The sequence below is a fragment of the Heloderma suspectum genome, chromosome 9 (genome assembly GCF_057233095.1).
Source record: "Heloderma suspectum isolate Gila_16-S chromosome 9, 16-S_ref, whole genome shotgun sequence".
NCBI classification, from domain to species: domain Eukaryota; kingdom Metazoa; phylum Chordata; class Lepidosauria; order Squamata; family Helodermatidae; genus Heloderma; species Heloderma suspectum.
Window position 1 is genome coordinate 4,216,148 of NC_139466.1, and position 19,272 is coordinate 4,235,419.

General features: G+C 44.1%; 1 protein-coding gene across 1 annotated transcript in view; it reads left to right on the plus strand.

Annotated features, from left to right (window-relative positions):
- Window positions 1-18,492, plus strand: part of LOC146338353 (interleukin-13 receptor subunit alpha-1-like) — a 39,100-nt gene extending 20,608 nt beyond the window's left edge. The window contains exons 5-10 of the mRNA XM_084813571.1: window positions 707-879; window positions 3,414-3,553; window positions 9,847-9,994; window positions 15,581-15,674; window positions 17,274-17,358; window positions 17,691-18,492. Of these exons, the coding sequence (XP_084669697.1) occupies window positions 707-879; window positions 3,414-3,553; window positions 9,847-9,994; window positions 15,581-15,674; window positions 17,274-17,358; window positions 17,691-17,771 (721 nt within the window). The 3' untranslated portion in view covers window positions 17,772-18,492. The remainder of the gene's footprint in view (window positions 1-706; window positions 880-3,413; window positions 3,554-9,846; window positions 9,995-15,580; window positions 15,675-17,273; window positions 17,359-17,690) is intronic.
- Window positions 18,493-19,272: the final 780 nt, after the last annotated feature.

A 19,272-nucleotide genomic window follows, 5' to 3' on the forward strand; every position in this document is an offset into this window, starting at 1 on the left:
CGATTGCACAAATAAACTGTTTCATGACTAATTTATGCCTAAATTTTGCATCAGCTACTGGCCAATTTTGTCATTGCCAGGAGAGATGGGGGTGGGGCGTTTCTAGGCAGGGCCCAGTCAGGGCAGGGGGGCAGTCAAGCGGGGAAGGGAATTGGCAGCAGTCTGCTCTGGGCCTTTTCAAGATTGGTGCTGGCCCTGATCGTAGCTGCAAGTGAATTTTTGCCACCATTAGATCTGGCTAGCTTCTACCAAGAACCTGGGAGTTTCTATCAAAATGAAGCCTGTCTGTGTTCACGTGTGTGTTTCCTGTCCATGCAGCCAAGTCAACTTCTCATGCAGATTAAGGAGGCATCCAAGAATGTTCCTAGAAAATGCAACTGGTCTGCCCTCCCCTCCCTCAGCCATTGTTGGGAGAAGGGGACATTGTGATGCATGGAAGACTGCAACTGAACGGAAGTAGAAAAGTTAGAGATTCAGTGGGGCCAGCCCAAACTTGGGTATGCCCAAAGTAGCTCTCTGGATTGCGGCCACAGTGCAGGGCTATCAGGAACTGAACAAAACCACGCTGTCATTCCTCACTTCAGGCCTGTTTACCTTGCTATTTCCCACTCCACAAGGCCCTGTTTTTCATGGTCTGCGGGCAATAGTGTGTTTGCCCAACACCACCCTGGTTTTATAATGTCCTGATGTTGCTTACCCCACCCAGGTATAGCAGCCTGAAAAAAGAACAGCCATGCACAAATTACACCAGAGAAGGAGATTCCTTCCGATGCGCTTTCAACTTGGCATTCGATGGACTCGAACCTCTCAGTATTTCTATCCGAGGCAATTCCAGAGGCATTCAACCTGTGTGTATAGTGAAGGAAGGCTTGGAAGACGGTAGGTTTTTCTGTTGGTTGGTTGATGGCCTGCTTCATGCCAAAAGCCTTGGAGTAAGAAGTGACGTTGAAAACCTAATGCCCATTAGAAAATCTAAAACAGCCCTCCTGCTCTTCTCTCTCCCCATCTAAAAAGCCCTACATCATATCAGGAGCACCCTTGCTGCCTTCTGAAATCCTCAAGTAGCCAGAATCAACACACAGATGATAGGACTATTTTCCGAGGCTTTATTTCCATTCAACCTAATGATGCTGACAGATGCTAATTGCATGAGCCTAATGAGGGAAACTTAAGAGAGCTGCCTACTTGGGGTTTCTAGCCTTAGTGAATCAGTTGATCTCTATTTGGAGGTAAAGGCGGGAAGCCTCTGAACTTAAGGGCTTGGAGGCGAAAGTCCACCCCTTTCCTGTGGGGCATTGGGGCACCTAGCGTCCCGAAGCTCCAGTTGTCCCTCCCCCTGCCTGCCAGGGTCGCTACCACTCTCAGGAATGTGATCAGGGAGGGGCTCTCCCTCCAGCAGTGCCTCTGAACAGCATGCGGGTTCCTCTCCCATGGCTTCTATTCTTCCTCAGAATCAGAACTGCCTTGGGGCTCTATGGGCTCCGATCCAACCCTGACACATCACTTCTGAAGGATGCTTAGGCTCATGCTGTGGCCAGGCTCCATAGGAAAGGGATTCTATATTTATTTATTTATTTATTTATTTATTCATTTCATTTCATTTCATTTCATTTCTATACTGCCCAATAGACGGAACTGTCTAGGTGGTTCACAAAAATTAAAACCACAGAGTGCAGCATAAAACAATATAAAATATGAAAGCCTGAAACCACGATATAACAGTACAACCAGAATAAAACGTAGCAGCAATGCAGAGATATAAAATACAGATTTAAAACACCAAAGCTAAAATGCAAAAATACTGGGAGAATAAAAAGGTCCTCACCGGATGCCGGAAGTGGTACAACATAGGTGCCAGGTGAACCTCTCTAGGGAGCACATTCCACAGCCGGGGGGCCACAGCAGAAAATGTCTCCTCCTGGTAGCCACCCATCTCACTTCCTTTGGCAGGGGCTCACGGAGAAGGACCGCTGAAGAGGATCAGCAGGATGGTGACAAGAGGATGGGGTACCAAGAATGCCTCTCTGCGCACCTTGGCAGGCTCAATGCACCACACAGCTGGTGGACTGAGAAGGGTGTTTCTTACTTTAAGAGCCTGATGAAGCAGTGTGATGGAGGCTCTGTCTTATATGTTGTGCTCAACTATTTCTAGGCCATTGCCACCAGCTTGGATTGGGCCCAAACAAGCAATTAGAAGTACAGGCATATGCAGATGACATTTTATTTATGTTACGAAATTCAGAAAAGGGGATAAAGGAACTGATAACAGAATTAACAGAATTTCAACAGGTCATAGGACTAAAGGTAAATACAAATAAATCTGATTTGATGTGCCTGAATATAGGACCACAAGAACAAATAGAAATTTCAGAAATGAGAGGTATCCATTTAGTAACAAAAGCATTTAGATATTTAGGAGTTCAAGTCCCTAAAAGACAGAAGAATGTGCTGAAACTAAATTACGGGAAGTTATGGAAAGAAAGAATGACATAGCCAGATGGGAAAAGATAAATTTAACACTTTCTGATCGGATTATGACTATAAAAATGATGTTATTACCAAAATGTACTTATCTTTTTAATGTGCTTCCATAAGAAATTCCATTTAAAAGGTTTAAAACATGGCAAAACACAGAAAAATTTATTTTTAAGACTAAAAGGCGACGAACAGCAAAGGTTTTCAGATACAGAAGGAGGATGGGGTATATCACATTTAGGGAGCAATCCTGTGGCCACTCGACACTGTCTAGAGGGCCATAGGATATGCTCTTTTCTGGGAACTGACCTCGGAGCCCACACTCCGAGGTTGGTTCCCAGAAAACCGACCTCCCCCTACGTCTGCACTGCCTCGGAGGCAGCGTGGAGAAGCCCCATCCTCCGCACTTGGAAGAGCAGCACAGAGCGACTGAAAAGGGGCAGGGCTGGGGGCGTTCCTGGGCGGGGAGAGCCGAACTGCATGTACGACACATCCAATCCTACCCACCCACCCTGTGCTTCTCCAGCCTTGCTTTGGATAGGCAGTCGCCTCCGAGTTCAGAGGCAGCCGCCTATCTTGATAGGATTGCGTCATTAAAAACATATTATGATGTGTACCATCTAAGACATATGTTAACAATAATGAAGGAATGGGCGAGGGTAAATTGGATAGAAATAGGGAATTGATGGGATTAAAGGAATTACAGAATATGTTTTATATTAAAAGTATATAAAACAAGAAACAACGGAAGTACAGTAAAAGGATTATTAAAAGCATGGAGCTTTAGGAAAGGGAAATTAATGCCAGGGATTTCTCCATTAATACTGATTTGGACACATTTGACATGTTTTATTTTAAAGCTCACAGATATGTCACCATCAAGTTAATGTTGGATTTTTTAAAAATTGTGCAGCATTTATTCGTTTATTTTCCTTTAGGTTTACCAGTAAAACTTGATCCTCCATCAATTATAAACATCAGAAAGAGCAGTGACGGAGTATCTCTAACGTGGACTCCTAGCACATTGGCTGGCATATGCTATGAAGTAGAAATGAATAACACCGAATCAAATAAAACAGTAAGTTGTTCTCATAATGTACAACAGAACTTCTGTTTCTATAAACACAGTTTTCTTTATTAAGAGAGCAATCCTGTGGTCCCAGTGGAGCATCCCAGGGACCATGGGATTCTTTAGAACCCCTCCGCAGGGCCGTAGACACTGCTACGGCCTCAGAAGGGGGCCTCTGGTATCCAGTCCCTCCTCCTGTCCTCACAGCTGCTGCAGAAAACCACGCTGGCTGCTTTCCGAGGTCAGAAAAGCGGTCTCGGAGAGGTCCGAACGGCGGTGTGCTGAGGGGAGAGGTGAGGCTCGGATATCCTATATCCCCATACCAAAAAAGGGAAGCATCAAAGAAAGTTCAAACTATCCAACAGTGGCACTTATTTCACATGCCAGTAAGGTAATGCTCAAGATCTTGCAAGGTAGACTCCAGCAGTTCATGGAATGAGAATTGCCAGATGTACAAGCTGGGTTTAGAAAAGGCAGAGGAACTAGAGACCAAATTGCCAATATCCGCTGGAGAATGGAGAAAGCCAGGGAGTTTCAGAAAAACATCTATTTCTGTTTTGTTGACTATTCTAAAGCCTTTGACTGTGTGGATCATCACAAATTGTGGCAAGTTCTTGGTGGGATGGGGATACCAAGTCATCTTGTCTGCCTCCTGAGGAATCTGTATAACGACCAAGTAGCAACAGTAAGAACAGACCATGGATCAACGGACTGGTTTAAGATTGGGAAAGGAGTATGGCAGGGTTGTATACTCTCACCCTACCTATTCAACCTGTACACAGAACACAGCATGCGACGTGCTGGGCTTGATGAAGCCACGGCTGGAGTTAAAATTGCTGGAAGAAACATTAACAATCTCCGATATGCAGATGATACCACTTTGATGGCTGAAAGCGAGGAGGAGCTGAGGAACCTCATGACGAAGGTGAAAGAAGAAAGTGCAAAAGCTGGGTTGCAGTTAAACCTCAAAAAAACCAAGATTATGGCAACCAGCTTGATTGATAACTGGCAAATAGAGGGAGAAAACGTGGAGGCAGTGACAGACTTTGTCTTTCTAGGCGCAAAGATTACTGCAGACGTTGACTGCAGCCAGGAAATCAGAAGACGTTTACTTCTTGGGAGGAGAGCCATGACAAATCTTGATTAAATAGTGAAGAGCAGAGACATCACACTGACAACAAAGGTCCGCATAGTTCAAGCAATGGTATTCCCCATAGTAACCTATGGCTGTGAGAGCTGGACCATAAGGAAGGCTGAGCAAAGGAAGATAGATGCTTTTGAACTGTGGTGCTGGAGGAAAATTCTGAGAGTGCCTTGGACTGCAAGAAGATCAAACCATACTCCAGGAAATAAAGCCAGACTGTTAACTTGAGGGAATGATATTACAGGCAAAACTGAAGTACTTTGGCCACATAATGAGAAGACAGGATACCCTGGAGAAGATGCTGATGCTAGGGAAAGTGGAAGGCAAAAGGAAGAGGGGCCGACCAAGGGCAAGGTGGATGGGTGATATTCTGGAGGTGACGGACTCGACCTTGGGGGAGCTGGGGGTGGCGACGGCCGACAGGAAGCTCTGGCGTGGGCTGGTCCATGAAGTCACGAAGAGTCGGAAGCAACTGACCGAATAAACAACAACAATGGCCTCTCCAGTCCCCCCCCCACACACACACACCCAGAGAGGCTCAGAGGTCCATCTAGAGGGAAAAGCAAAAAATAGAGGACAGAGAGGAAAAAAATTAGCTCCTTCATTCTCTCACCTTGTTGGCAGCAACCCAGCTGGGCACAACCCATAGGAGTGTGTCCTAAATATATTTCTTAACCATTTTATTTGTCCTCATCCATCACAAAAATGCAAGGTAGAGCTATGTGTCATCTGCATATTGGTAACATTGCAGCCCAAACCTCCAAATGACTTCCCCCAGTGGTTTCATGTATGTGTTAATCATAAGGGGACGAGATGGAACTGCCCAAGTAAGATTGGAGTCGTCATAACATGATGCTGCCTAAACCAGACCCAGCCAGGCGATCTAGAAAGATACCACACTCGATGGTATTGAAAGCCACTCAGAGTTCCGGGAAAACTAATATGGTCACATGCCCCCCGTCTATTCCCAGGTAAGCCATCCATCAGGACAACCAGGGCTGTTTCCCTTCTTGAAATTCCTTTATTCTTTTCAATGTGTCTTCCAATAATTGCCCTTCATCCTTCTTAGGGCTCTAAATAGATTTAATTGCAACATGCCAAGCAACATGCCTGTTCGCCTTTGATTTCAGAGTAAAAGTTCTGGGAATGAAGATAATGCTGTCCGGGGCTTTTGCTGCTAGATGACACTTCCTTGGCTCCTAGGAGTTTATTGATTCTGGAGCTGTTTTTAGATCTTGGCTCTCCTCTGCCAGCTCCAGCACTCTTAACAGCTTTAACCAGTAGGGGAGAATAATCCTCGGGGTGGGAGCAGTAGCCTAGAAAAGAGATTGAAACCACAGTAAATGGAGTCTCGAGAAACCTATTTGCAAAAACAGACAATGGCTGAGTTCACACAACACGCTAAGCCACACTCGGTGGTTGAGTGTGGGTTGTTGAACAAGAATGCACAGTGGTCAGTGCAATTTCTCACATGTTGAGAAATTGAGCATAAATGTCTATCGGTAAAATATACTTTAGGTCAATAATTTTAATAAGAAATGAAAGAAATAACTATGCTGGGAATCTTACAGAGAGGATTAAAAAACATTTTTCCCCATGGCATCAGTATTTCCAGACACTTTATATCTCTAGTCTTTCTATAAAAGTGTTCGTATTACATAGTTTTTTTGAAATCATTTTGGGGGGGTGTAAAGCCTGGGTAACAATATAGAAATACTTTTCCTTAAATTCTAAAAGAAAATATTTCATAATCCAAAGCTATTCTGTTTTTGGGGGTGGGGAAACAAAAACGGTCCTCAGAAGAAGAAAAAAACCTTTCTTTTTTTTTCTTCAAATGTTTCCTTTTTTTCTGGGCCTTCACATCACTAGGCACTGCACATCTATCTCGGGAGGACAGTATAGTTTAGGAGATCAGACTTGCTCTTTCTGGCCTTTCAACTAGCCATCCAGGGGGGAAAGCTTTCTTGGTCGCTCTTAGCAAGTGGATTTCTTAGTAAATAAGCATAACCTCCCAAATGCAATGCTTACTTAGTTCCTAAGGGCCTAGCTATCCTGATCCATTTCGACTTCTGCAACTAAGAGGAAGTGATGGCCCACGCCTAAGGCTGTGGCGTCAACTGGATACCGTGGCAAGGTCAGGACTCCAGACAAGGACCAGGGTACTGATTCAGAGTTCAGTAGATTCAGGAGCATAGTTACTGTTTGTGCAATGGGGGAGCAACCTATCAGCACTGACCTGGAGCAACTGCCGGAGCTCTGTTGTCTGGGCGTGCTACATCTAGCCAGATAAAGGGTGGGTGACTTTTTATGCAACTGTTGGCTGCTTCTGGGCAGGAGAGTTTCAGGTTGCATGGACTTCTTTGTGAGCCGTTCCTCAAGTCTTTCCTGATCCTCCGAGGAAACTGAGGTCTAGGCATTCTAGTCTGGTGGCAGGAGAGTCACTAGTTTCAGGGAATGAGGTATAGACACCGGTGCCTGATCAGGAAAGACCAGGACGTTGATTCATCTCCTCCTCGGAGCAACAGTTGCACAAGAGCTCTGCTTCCAGAGACTCCTTATCTGGAGCTAGGACACAACAGCTCATTCAGGAAGAGAGGATACAACTTCGGCAGACTGGGGAAAATGTGTAAAGCAGCCACCTGGACTCATCTTTGTAAATTCCTTCCTGTTTAACCTCAGAACCTGCACCAAATAGGTCCGAAGCACCCTGGTGGGTAACCAAGTTAATCCCAACAGACAAACATCACTACAGACAAAATTGTAGACTGAAATCTATTTAAGCCTTTATTTCAGAAAAATACAAAATATAAAGGAAGTGGCATGGTGGTTATATGAGCATTAGAAACTTTATAATTACAGGGAAAGAGAATGCAACAAAAAATAGAAGATTAATCAGAAGAATTCCAATTGCCAAAGCTGGTATTATGAATTTGGCTAATAAGATAACGGCTTGAGCTTCTAACATTGTTATGACTCCTCCTTCCAACTTTCTCCTGTTTACTACTTGCGGTTCAAAGCTAAACTAAAACAACCTAAACTAAGTGTGAACCCTCCCGTTACCTCCTCCTGCTTCTTACTTGACTACAAAAGCTATGCTAAAGCATTATTAAGTTGCTTTAGGCATGTGAAGAACAGGGGTAGGAGCTAGAGTGAAAGGAAAACCCAAGACCTGGAAATAATTCAGTTTGCCAGCTCTGAAGATGGGATTCCAAATCCCATCCTCAGAAGTAACCTCCAAGTCTCAAGCTTAGAAATCACTCTTAAGTCCCAAACTCAGAAATAATTCTAAGTTCTACTTTCAGAAAATATTCTAAGTTCCAAAGTCTAAGAGTCTAAAGGGGTCCATAGTTACCCAAATCTGGTGGCAAAGCAAACAGCAGCAGGAACAGCAGCAGCAGGAACAAGAGCAGCCAGGAGCTCTCATCACCTGTGCTTTTATACCCTTGCGCTGGTCAAAGGTGGGGCCCCAAGGAGCAATGAGACGATCATCTTCCAGTCAAAATGGGGTGGATGTGGTTAGAGCATTTGCTGTCCAATCAGAAGCAAGGTGTCTCATCTATCTCCCACAATGTCATGTGTTTGGGGAACATGTCTGGCACCATTACAAATGGGTTACTTTGAAATGCCCCAAAATATGACCCAAACTCTGCCATCTGGGCATGTTACCTTGATTGACGCATTTCTCCCTGGTATATCATCTTATAACTCCCGGTCATCTTTGACCATTTTTGGTCACATCTGCCCGAACACCTCCTCCTAGTTGTCGCTCGTGGTCAGGGCTACAGCTTCCCTGCGCAACTAACATCAAGTAAGGACATTCTCTTATCGGCAAGTGTACACCATGAGATGTCAAAACAGTACTTTTCCTCCTCTTAGTAGGCATCTGAACATGCTCAGTTCTTCAGTTCATCTCACTTAGACACTCTGCCAGCACGTCATGGCCTTGAACAAGCTCTGTGAAGCCACTTGTAAAGACAGCTGAATTTTTTCCCCTTTCTTCAAAGACAGTCCTGCAAAATCTTAGTTAGAGTCTCAGTTAGTGAAATAATATCATTTAGCATAGAATCAGACTTCAAGGTCTTCTCACCCAGGGGTCAAGAGTTTGGAATATAAAACTGGTTATGAGTCTGGGATCTTTTAGGGGCTTTTCTTGTAGGTCTCCCCAAAACCCTCACTCAGATCCTTCTACCATTCCAGATCAAATCAGCCATCTTTACTCTTTGTTAACCCTTTTAGTACCAGATTAACAGTCTTCCTTTTGTGTCAGGGAATGCAAGATCCATCTTTTTGCATCAGCCACCATGTTTGGAAGGGGATTTTACAACAGGCTGTACAGTCTTGTTTGTAGGCAGGTTCCCATCCAGAATGCAGGCTGGGGTGATGGAGGGGGACACACTGCTTTTATACATCCTTCTGCAGAATATCCTCTTACTCTAAGGAAGAACAGACCATTGGACTGTGTTCCTCCTGTGTGGAGATGGGACGGCATCCTGACTTCCCCCAGTGAAAGGACTGTCACGGATGATACTTTTAATTTTTTTGTATGAACTAGTCTGAGATTCATTCAAGATTGCCTCTGCCCTTGTTCTCATTTCTAACTTTTCCAATGTTACATGCTGTTTCTTGAGCTTGAGGCCAGTTGGGTATTGAGTCCCACTGGGTACCCGCCTTGTTTTTTCAGTGACCTTTTAATAGATAATATGGGTCCCCTCAGACTGGGTGGGGTTTCTCCCACTGGTGGAGTCAGGAAATTTAGTTTAGCCCTGCCTCTAGAGACTGATGTTTGGATTAATCCTTTGTAGGATGTCCTCCCATCTCCAAGTAGAAGGAACACTCATGATAAGTCCAATGTTCCATTTTCAGGAACCCAGGCCCTCATTTTCAAGTAGCTTGTCTGCTCATATGCAAGTGTGTTCCGTTTACTGGGCAGGAATTTTGTCTCTCATAAGAGAGTCAGAATGTGGATTTTCTGTGACATAAGGAGGCAAAGAATTTTTCTTCCTTGTTATACTGTGTACTTTTTCTGTACTGCTGTTTAAACATTTCATATGAACAATCCTTTTCAATAAAGTAATATTTTTAAAGCTTTAGTTATATGTTTTAAACCTATAGAATGTTGGTAGATTATGAAAATGGTCTGTTTGTTTTCTCTTTTAAGCGTTACGAGGATCGTACCAGCGTAACCATTAGTCTCAGGCCTAATGCGTACCACACTTTCCGGGTGAGAGCCATTCAAGGCGATGTCAGCAGCCGCTGTACGAGGACATGGGGCCTTTGGAGTGATTGGAGCAACAAGGTGGTTTGGGGTGAGAAGCATCTTTGTAATGAATGAGCCGTTTGCCTGATTTGATCCTGCTGAGCCACATACTGAATTCATTGCCTGAATTGATCTTATATTGAAATAGTTGATTTGAGCTGATTGCATTTATTCTTTGAATTAACTCCTTGGAATCATTCTGTTTTATATTGATGATTTGTCTTATCTAATTATAGAAAATAATTAAATTCTATTTTGAAGGACTATTTGTATGATATATTTACTTGAATAATTATGATGGGCTAGGTCAGATTTACTAGGTACCTAATTTATACTGGCTTTGCTATGTGCTCTTGGTTTATGTGGTTCCTTGTAGAATATTTTATGGAGGTACAAGATCATTAGGTTAAAATTACAGCGTTTTGTCCTGTGCTGAGCATGAGTGGGAGTCCACACGACACCACAGACACCTGAGGGTGGCTTATTCAGGGTGGAGTTGCAGGACCTTGGATAGCTCTGAGCAGACAGGTTGCTCCAATGGTTAGGAACTCAGCGGAGGCCTTTTATCGCTCTTGGGCCAGAATACCTCTCCCAGGCTCTGCTCCCTTCCGGATGAATGGAGAGCCTAAAAGGGTTAGTTCTGTGGCATGGAGCCTTCATTTGATCCCCAATGTGTTAGTTCCTGCCTTGTGCGTTGCCTGTGCTGGTAAGCAGGCACTAGGGAGCATGAAGTCCCTAGTGTAAAGGGGGCTGGTTCCCCGAGCAAACCTGGCTCGGGGGTGGGTGGGTTGTGGCCCACTTTGGAGGTCTCTGGCTATGGTTTGTGGCTGACAGGCTTGGTGTCGAAGCCTGATTCAGCACCTCTGCAGCTTGTGCTGGTGGTCTCCCTGAGCCAGCTGGTTTCTCCTCCTCTTTGACCTGACTGCTAGGCAGGGTCATGACTTATAAAGGAAAAATAGTACCAAAAAGTTAAGGGCCAAGGAACTTTGGAAGAGGATGAAGGAATTAATAATATGTACCACTTATATTCTATCAAGAGCCTTTTTCTAGGGAACAGAAACTTTTTGAGAAGTTTCAGGGACAGGAAGAAAAAGATAAAAGGTTTGAAACATAGATAATCAGTAGTGATTTTTTTTTTTTTGGACAAATCACTGACAAGTTTAGAAGAAAGGGACCAGAAACTGGGGCGGGGGTGGACTTAAAAATGTTTCTGAAAAATTGCTGAAGTCTGGAAAGTCAAGCAAGTCAGGATGAAAAAAGAAAGATCTTGAATTTAAAACATTCACATCAAGATCATAGGAAAGTTATAAAAGAAACAAAAGCCATGATCAGAAATCCAGAATTAAAGTTTAGTAAAAGTTGGAAGATATTTGAAGAAATTATACATGAACCCTGTCAAATAAATCTAAATTTAAGAGGGCTTTCAAAACATTGGAAAAGGGCAGCCAAGGGCTGGGAGGGGGGTTGCAGGGTGGAGACCACTTTGGCAAATACAGTCGGACAAACTGTGTATGGACTAATAGAACCTGCTTGCAGAATTGGCTTAGTTCTGTCATGTAGGGCCAGGCTCCTTATGAACTTGGTTAATTTCATTATTTTGGGAGGGAAGAAGGCTGTAGCTTACACGTATTGGATGGGTGAACAATTGATATTAGAACAGCATTAAATAGAAGTCGTAGCAGACTTCCACCATTCTAGCAAAGCAAGGAGAGTTTAAGAAATGTATAGCCTTTGTCTGTAACAGTTCAGGCAGATTCCCATACTAATACAACTCTTTCAAACAATGGGCAGGTTAAAATCTCGCTATATTTGGACGATGTGATAATATCTTTTGAACATCCCTTAAACTCCATACTAACAAATAAAACAGGATCTAATGAAGGCACTACATAAAAATGTAGTCTTGAAAGAGAAGCAACAGTTTTGTCGTTTATATGGCTGCTAACCTTGAAAGAGGCCCACACACTATTTGAAGGTCAGATGTACCACAAAAAAAATCTTAATGGCTAAATATGATTATGTAGAAGACAATTAAAGAGAAAATTCAGCCCTGGAATAAAATCTACCCCTCATAATTTGCTTGGTTCTGGATGCTTGGAAAGAGCAAGCAGAGGCGATCTATTGGGACATAAAGTGCAGCTGGTATATTTATTGAAATCATAGAGAAACTATAAAAGCATTATTAGCCCCTTCATTTCTTACCTGGAACCAGTTATTTAAAAATTCCTAAATGTAATAAATTCTATGAAGATACCTGAATACTTTCTAATGACCAGTGTCCCCCACCCCAGTATCTTCAAATCAGACAGTTTCTTTACAGTAATTAGGGCAACTCTTTTTGACTGCACTATTTAACAACGAGGAAGGACAGCATATTAAGAAAACACTGCAGAAGAAAGGACATTGTCTCTGCTTTATAAAATGATTTGGCCAACTGCACACACAAAGGGATTTCTACAAGACAACATGGGACTACGTTTTAAGATTATCATTATCTGATACTACTCAGGCAAATATCCATGCCAGTATAAGAAAAACTTCAATGTGTAGTTTACAGATGGTATATGACTCCAGCCAGGTTGAACAGAACATGCCATACATAGAGATTTATTTGTAGGAAATGTTCAGCTCCACATGTACTTTCTATCATTTCTGATGGTTGTATTACGTTTTGGGGTTCAAATTCTGGATGAGATCCTCACCAGATTTCAAGTAGTAATCTTAACTTTAATTCTCAGGTGATACTGAAGTCTGGATAGGAGAATCCCAGAAATAGCAACATCCTGCTATTTAACGCACGTTTATTTTGCTGCCTCCATTGCGTCCTCAAGTAGCCATCCAGCGGAGCTCTTCCAGGTGGTCCAGTGGTTGTTAACATCTTCCCCAGTTAATGGGGCCCTGGCCCCGTCGAGGACCCACTGTGACCTTTTTGCATCGCATGCACTTTGAGGACAAAATCACTTGTTTCCACAGCGACCTTGATGCTGTTGTTAGTGCATTACCAGTCGAGATGTCTGATGCCACCATCTGCCCAATTTTGTGGGATCAGTTCCAGTTGTTACGGCCCGATTATGTGGACAAGATGCTTGCAACAACACGAGCACCCACGTGCCCTCTTGATCCCTGTCCCTCCTGGCTAATAAAAGCTAGCCAAGGGGGTAGGACTGGGTGGGTCCAGCGAGTGATAAATGCTTCTCTACAGGAAGGGATGGTCCCTGCTGTCCTTAAGGAGGCCGTAGTGAGGCCACTCGTGAAGAAGCCCACTCTGGACCCAACGGTACTAGACAACTACCGCCCAGTCGCAAATACCCCTTTTCTAGAGAAGGTACTTGAGAGGATCGTGGCAGACCAACTGCAGGCACTCTTGGAGGATACCGATTATCTAGACTCATTTCAATCTGGGTTTCGTCCTGGTTACGGGACTGAATCAGCCTTGGTCGCCCTGATGGATGACCTCTATCGAGAGAGGGACAGGGGGAGTGCAACCCTGTTAATTCTGCTTGAACTCTCATCGGCTTTTGATACCATTGACCATGGTATCCTCCTGGATCGTCTCCGTGGGATGGGTATTGGAGGCACTGTGCTACAGTGGTTCCACTCCTACCTACGGGGCCGATTTCAGGGATTAACGTTGGGTGACCATTCCTCATCCCCTTGGCAGTTGAGCTGTGGGGTGCCACAGGGGACCATCTTGCCCCCAATGTTGTTTAACATCTATATGAAGTCGCTGGGAGCGGTCATTAGGGGATTTGGAGCTAAATGCCATCAGTATGCTGCTGACATACAGCTCTATCTCCCTGTGACATCAGAGTCAGGAGAGGCTGTGCAAGTCCTGAATTAGTGCCTAGACTTAGTAATGGGCTGGATGAGGGCCAGTAAACTGAAGCTGAATCCTGGCAAGACGGAAGCCCTGCGGGTGAGTGGTTCCCAGGTCCGGGAGATAGGCTCATTGCCTGTTCTGGATGGGGTTGCACTCCCTCTGAAAAATCAGGTCCGTGGTCTGGGGGTACTCCTAGATCCATCATTGTCGCTGGAAGACCAGGTGGTCGCAGCGGCTCGGAGTGCCTTTTACCAGCTTCGGCTGGTTTGCCAGCTGCGGCCTCTCCTGGACAGGGATAGCTTGACCATGGTGGTACAGGCATTAGTAACCTCAAAGCTGGATTACTGCAATGCGCTCTATGTGGGGCTGCCCTTAAGGCTTGTCCAGAAGCTGGAGTTAGTGCAGAATGCAGCAGTTCGGCTGTTGTTGGGAGCTGCCCCTTTTCAGCGTGTAACTTCTTTGCTGAGGAAACTGCACTGGCTGCCTATTTGCTACCGGGCCAGGTTTAAGGTATTAGTACTAGTGTATCAAGCCCTAAACAATTTGGGACCAGGATACCTGGGAGAGCGCCTCCTTCCTTATCAACCTGCCTGGTCATTGAGGTCATCAGAGGGCATGTTCCTGTTGGTTCCACATGGACCCATGGCCTGGTTGGAGTCCACCAGGAAAAGAGCCTTCAGTGTGGTGGCCCCCTTCCTGTGGAATTCCCTGCCTTTAGAGATCAGGCAGGCACCAACATTGTGTTCCTTCCGGCGCCTCCTGAAGACATTGTTATTTCAGGAGACCTTCCTTGCATGACCAGCCATGGTTTGTTAAATTCCACTTCGTTGGGGTTTGTCTTTTTTTAAAAAAAATGTTTTAACTCTTTTAACTTGTTGTTTTATTCTTTTATCACGTTGTTCACCGCTCCGAAATCTTCTGATGTGGAGCGGTATATAAATATTGGAAATAAATAAAATTAAGAAATAAACCCCTTATGAAAGTGCTGCTGGCAGCTAGAATTGGTCCCGCAAGGGACTGGAAATTGCATACCATGCCAAATACGAAAGAGTGGTGGATCAAGACACTGGAAATAGCTAAGATGGATCTGTGACCCCAGTGAAAACATGGCCGTATAGTCCAGAACAGTGTCCTTGCACAGACTCTGGAAGCCACATGAGGATCAGCCACCTGACACTGAGTCAGACCGTTGGCCCGTCCAGCGCAATACTGCCTACTATGACTGGCAGTGCCAGGTCTTGGACAGAAGCCTTAGGTATATCCTGCTAGCTGATCCTTCATGGCAGAGATACCAAGGATTGGCCTTTGGGCCTCTGTATGCAGTCCGTGTGCTCTGTGACTGAGCCTTGTCCCTCCTCAACCTGATGCATCTGGCAGGTCTGGTCGGTGCGAGGTCAAAGGCACCAACGCTGTGCTCAGAAATTCTGCACTTAGAACTGTAATGGTCATGCCTCACAACTCCTGGCGCTCTGCATATCCAGATCTTAAAGAGCTGACAGGAGGGGCAGCCCTGGGTGCCGTGTGGATGATGTTGAGGAGAGCCTGACTTGGTTGCACTGAAAGTCTTGGCCTTTTGATGGCCTCTTAGCAGGGATGCACATCCTCTGTGCCGGAAATCTAAACTCTGTGCCGCAGTAGTCCACATTTTGCACCAAGAAAAGCTGAGAACTTCAGGCATCTTCCCTCAGTTTCCAATACGTGGCTTAAGGATGTGGTGGGGAAAAGCAGCTCTGGGCTGTTCTGTCATCATTATGGCTTTTTGATTTCTGAACTGGAGTTCCATCCCTGACTGCCTGCTGTTCCTTGCTTTTTCAGATGAGACAGACAATGCATTTAACATCCTTTTATTAATTTTCATTCCATTATGTGTGACAGTCCTGACTATCATTGTGCTAGTTTACCTGAAGAGGTAAGAGACTGATTTTGCACTTTTTGTATACCACATGTATATTTTTTTAATCTATTTTTATTTTATTTTTATAAATGAAATAATACCAACAACATAATCAGAATTTCCAGTTTCCAACAATACAGTATTCTGAGGCGGGGGGGAGAGAACCTCGTTCCCTTGCCAGACGCATAAGATAATTTTTTGTAGAGACTCGTGAAAATTGAACAATAACAGTCCCAGAAGTCCCTTTAGTGCCACGTATTGAACCAGGAACATGATATTCATGCTCAATATCAAGTAGATGGTAAATCAGATGGTAAAACCAATAGCTCATGCAAAAGTTTATCCATAAATTCAGCCAGACATATATCAGTAGCCACATCTTTAATACCAAGGATACGAAGATTCGCTCTATGTGTGAAGGCCTCCAGTTGAGAAATTCAAACAGACAAAATATTATGAGACGCTTCCATGGCGATTTCATGAGCGTTAACCTGATCTTTGAGGGCATTAACCTTCGATTCCATCTTTTGAAAAGAGATATTAATTAAGTCCACAGCCCCTTGAAGGGCAATGACTGAGTCCTGAATTGTTTCAAGCTTCTTTGACTGCACTGATAGCTGAGAAGACGTAGTTTTTATCAAAGCAGGCAACTCCTCTTCATCTCTGGCATTTCTAAAACCCTTTGCCAGGGGAGTAATTGGGGGAGTAGGTGGCCTTCCCAAGCCTTTCTTTTTTTCCTTTGGTACTGCCATCCTCCACTTTCAAAAGCACAACAAGCAAGTATGATTGCAGAAACAGAAAAACAAACACTTAAGCAGATTTAATTGCAAGTCCTCAGATATTGCTGGTAGTTTAAATTCAAAAATTCTGTTTGGAGCCATCTGTCCTTATGTCTCCTAATTGCTTAGGAGTTTCAAACAGCGTTCAGTAGATGATACTCTGGCATATAACCTTAGATTCCAGCCCCTCTGTTTCTCCCCAGAAGCAGCTGTTCTTCCAAGATTTCATCCGGATGGTACTGTAAGCTTCCCCTTTTAATTCCAGGGGAAGATAAAAAGGTTTCTCAATGTTTTCATAGCTGTTTGAGATAAGCAACCTGCGGAGCTCTGTAAGTCACTGCCAGGATAACATGGCTCTGACCAGATGTTACCACATGTATATTTTTCAAGAGTAGTTCCCCTTCTGTTTAAGGCTTCCTATAAGCTGTAGAGCTGGTGGGCATTTGTGGTTAAGGTGGAGAGCTTGAGAATTATTATACATGACTAGCTATTTAGCTAGCTGTCTACATATTCATACCTACAATATTTGTTCATTCTAGTTTGCAAGCTTGAGAGGGGGAGTTATCCTTACTTGTTCTTGCTTCTAGTAGCTCCATTCCAAGATGAAATCCAAATTAGGTTAAGCTTCTAGATTAAGATAGAGCGAGAGCTCAAATGTTTGAGGAAAGCAGCATCAAATTGTGCTTTGCTTTCACTGTAAAATGCTATAGATTATATTGTGGAGTGTGAAATAGGGGATGTGATAATCCTGGCATGCTGTGGTTCTATGTGAATAATCCTCAAGTGCAGCCTTGAAATTTTAATCGGTTGAACTGAGTTTCTTTGCATTCTGAAGGATTAAGCTGCTGATTCTTCCAACAATTCCTGATCCTGGAAAGTTTCTGAAACGAATGTTTGAAGAGCAAAGTGAAGATCTTCAAGTGAGTACCAGCCAGCTGAGCTTCCATCTGATCTCACAAAAGTCTACCTAATGAGTAGCTTAAAGAAACACAGACTCAAAATAACCCATTGTTTTGAGATGGTGAGGAAGACCATTTTGGTTTATCTTTGAAAGAACTTAATCAAAGTTGTCCGTAAGGAAGAGTTAATAGTACTTGAAATGTGCTGGGCAAAAATTATCTTCCATGCCCCTTTGAAGTCTTCTCCCTTCTCATTCCTTCCATTTGGTGCTTTTCCTTTCCTTCTTAAGAAAGAGCAATCATATGATGCCTTACATTGTTTCAAGAGACGTTTATTTCTCTTTTGTCCCCAGAAACCATCCACAGAAGAGCCAGTCAGGGATGAGCAAACCCATGTGTTGATACTCATAAAGCCTGCTAGGAACGAGAACTGAGGAACAAAGTTGTTCTCTTTACATCAGATGACTTCTGAATGTAAACTAGATGCCTCGGGGACAAGGACTGGTGCTCCCAGCTGCTGGATGATCTTCTTGGAGATGCATTATTACACACAGCATTCTTGCCCTGGCATCTGTTTGCTAAAAGAATCTTGTTGGATCAAGCAGGCCACAGAAATAATTTAAATGGCCTCCTTCACCTGATGTGTAGTCAAACACACCCACCGCAATTTGTCATCTGCATACATCCCACCAAAAATGTGAACATCAGGTCCTATGTTAGCTTCTGTGAAGCAGCATTTGCTCTGGAGGACTACCAGTTTGCATCATTTTTGCAACTTGAACAGCAGGAATGTTCACAACAGATCTGGCAAGGCTTGGCTTTCCATCTAGTCCTTCTTAAACCATGTTCCAGGGGGATTCTCCAAGATCAGCCAGAAACTGCTTAAGCCTCTTTTGAGTGCCTAAGAGAAAACTGAGTTGAATGGCTAAGCTGGTGCGTGCTTGCCGTCTTTCCCAGCCCAGGGTATGATGTCTCACTCCTGGACTCTTGCCTAACTGTCTTGTTTGTCACAAGGACATGACTGTAGAAACCCTGGAAGGGTTGACTTTAGATGTGGGAATGGCAAGTGGGAGCACTTTATTTGCTTCGTGTGTTTTTTAACAGCTGACTTGTTATTTTGTATAAAGAATGTTTTTTAATAGAAGACTATCTCTTTTGTTTTTTTGGGGTCCTTTCCACTCTTGCATTTAAAATGGCCCAGATTCCTTTCTCCCCGCTGGTTTGTGGGCTTTTACTTTTATTGACTCTTTACTGATGTTTAGTTGGCGTTTACAAACTCTGCTTCAAAGACCAATGCTATGGGCTTCTGAATCATTAGATTCATCCTCAGAGTACTTCACCGAAGCCTTCAGAGTAACTGTGCACAAGAGGAGGCATAGCTATGCAATGGTGCTGAGTCTCCCCTCACCACCACCACCACCCCCAAAGGCAAGGCGAGGACACTGTTTATATTTGCCTGTAGGTCAGGGGCAGGCACGTTGTGACCCCCCAGGTGTTTTGACCTATAACCCCCATCGGACCTAGCCAGCATATGCAGTGGTGGGGATGGTGGGAGTTGTAGACCAAAACCTTGGGCTGGGGGAAAAGGTTGGTGGTAAAGTGTACCAGGCTACACAGCTTTCCCATGCCACAGTCTCAGGCACAAAGGACAGCTAAACATCAGACTAACGACTTTAAATAACTCTGGGTCAGTTGGCCATGGCCCCATGTTTTTCTCAGGACGGATGTGCAAGTATGCGTGCCAAATGCCACATTGCCCACAGACAAATCAGGCGTGATTTCATCTGTCTGCTAAGCCAGTTTATCTCCCTGATCTTTCATCCTGTTTCAGTCTAGCAAATATGGTAACAGGGCAGCCAGCTGCACCCTGGCACGATTTGGGGCAGTGAGATAAACTCTCGATCCCCAGACGACAGATACATTTGAAATTTTGCC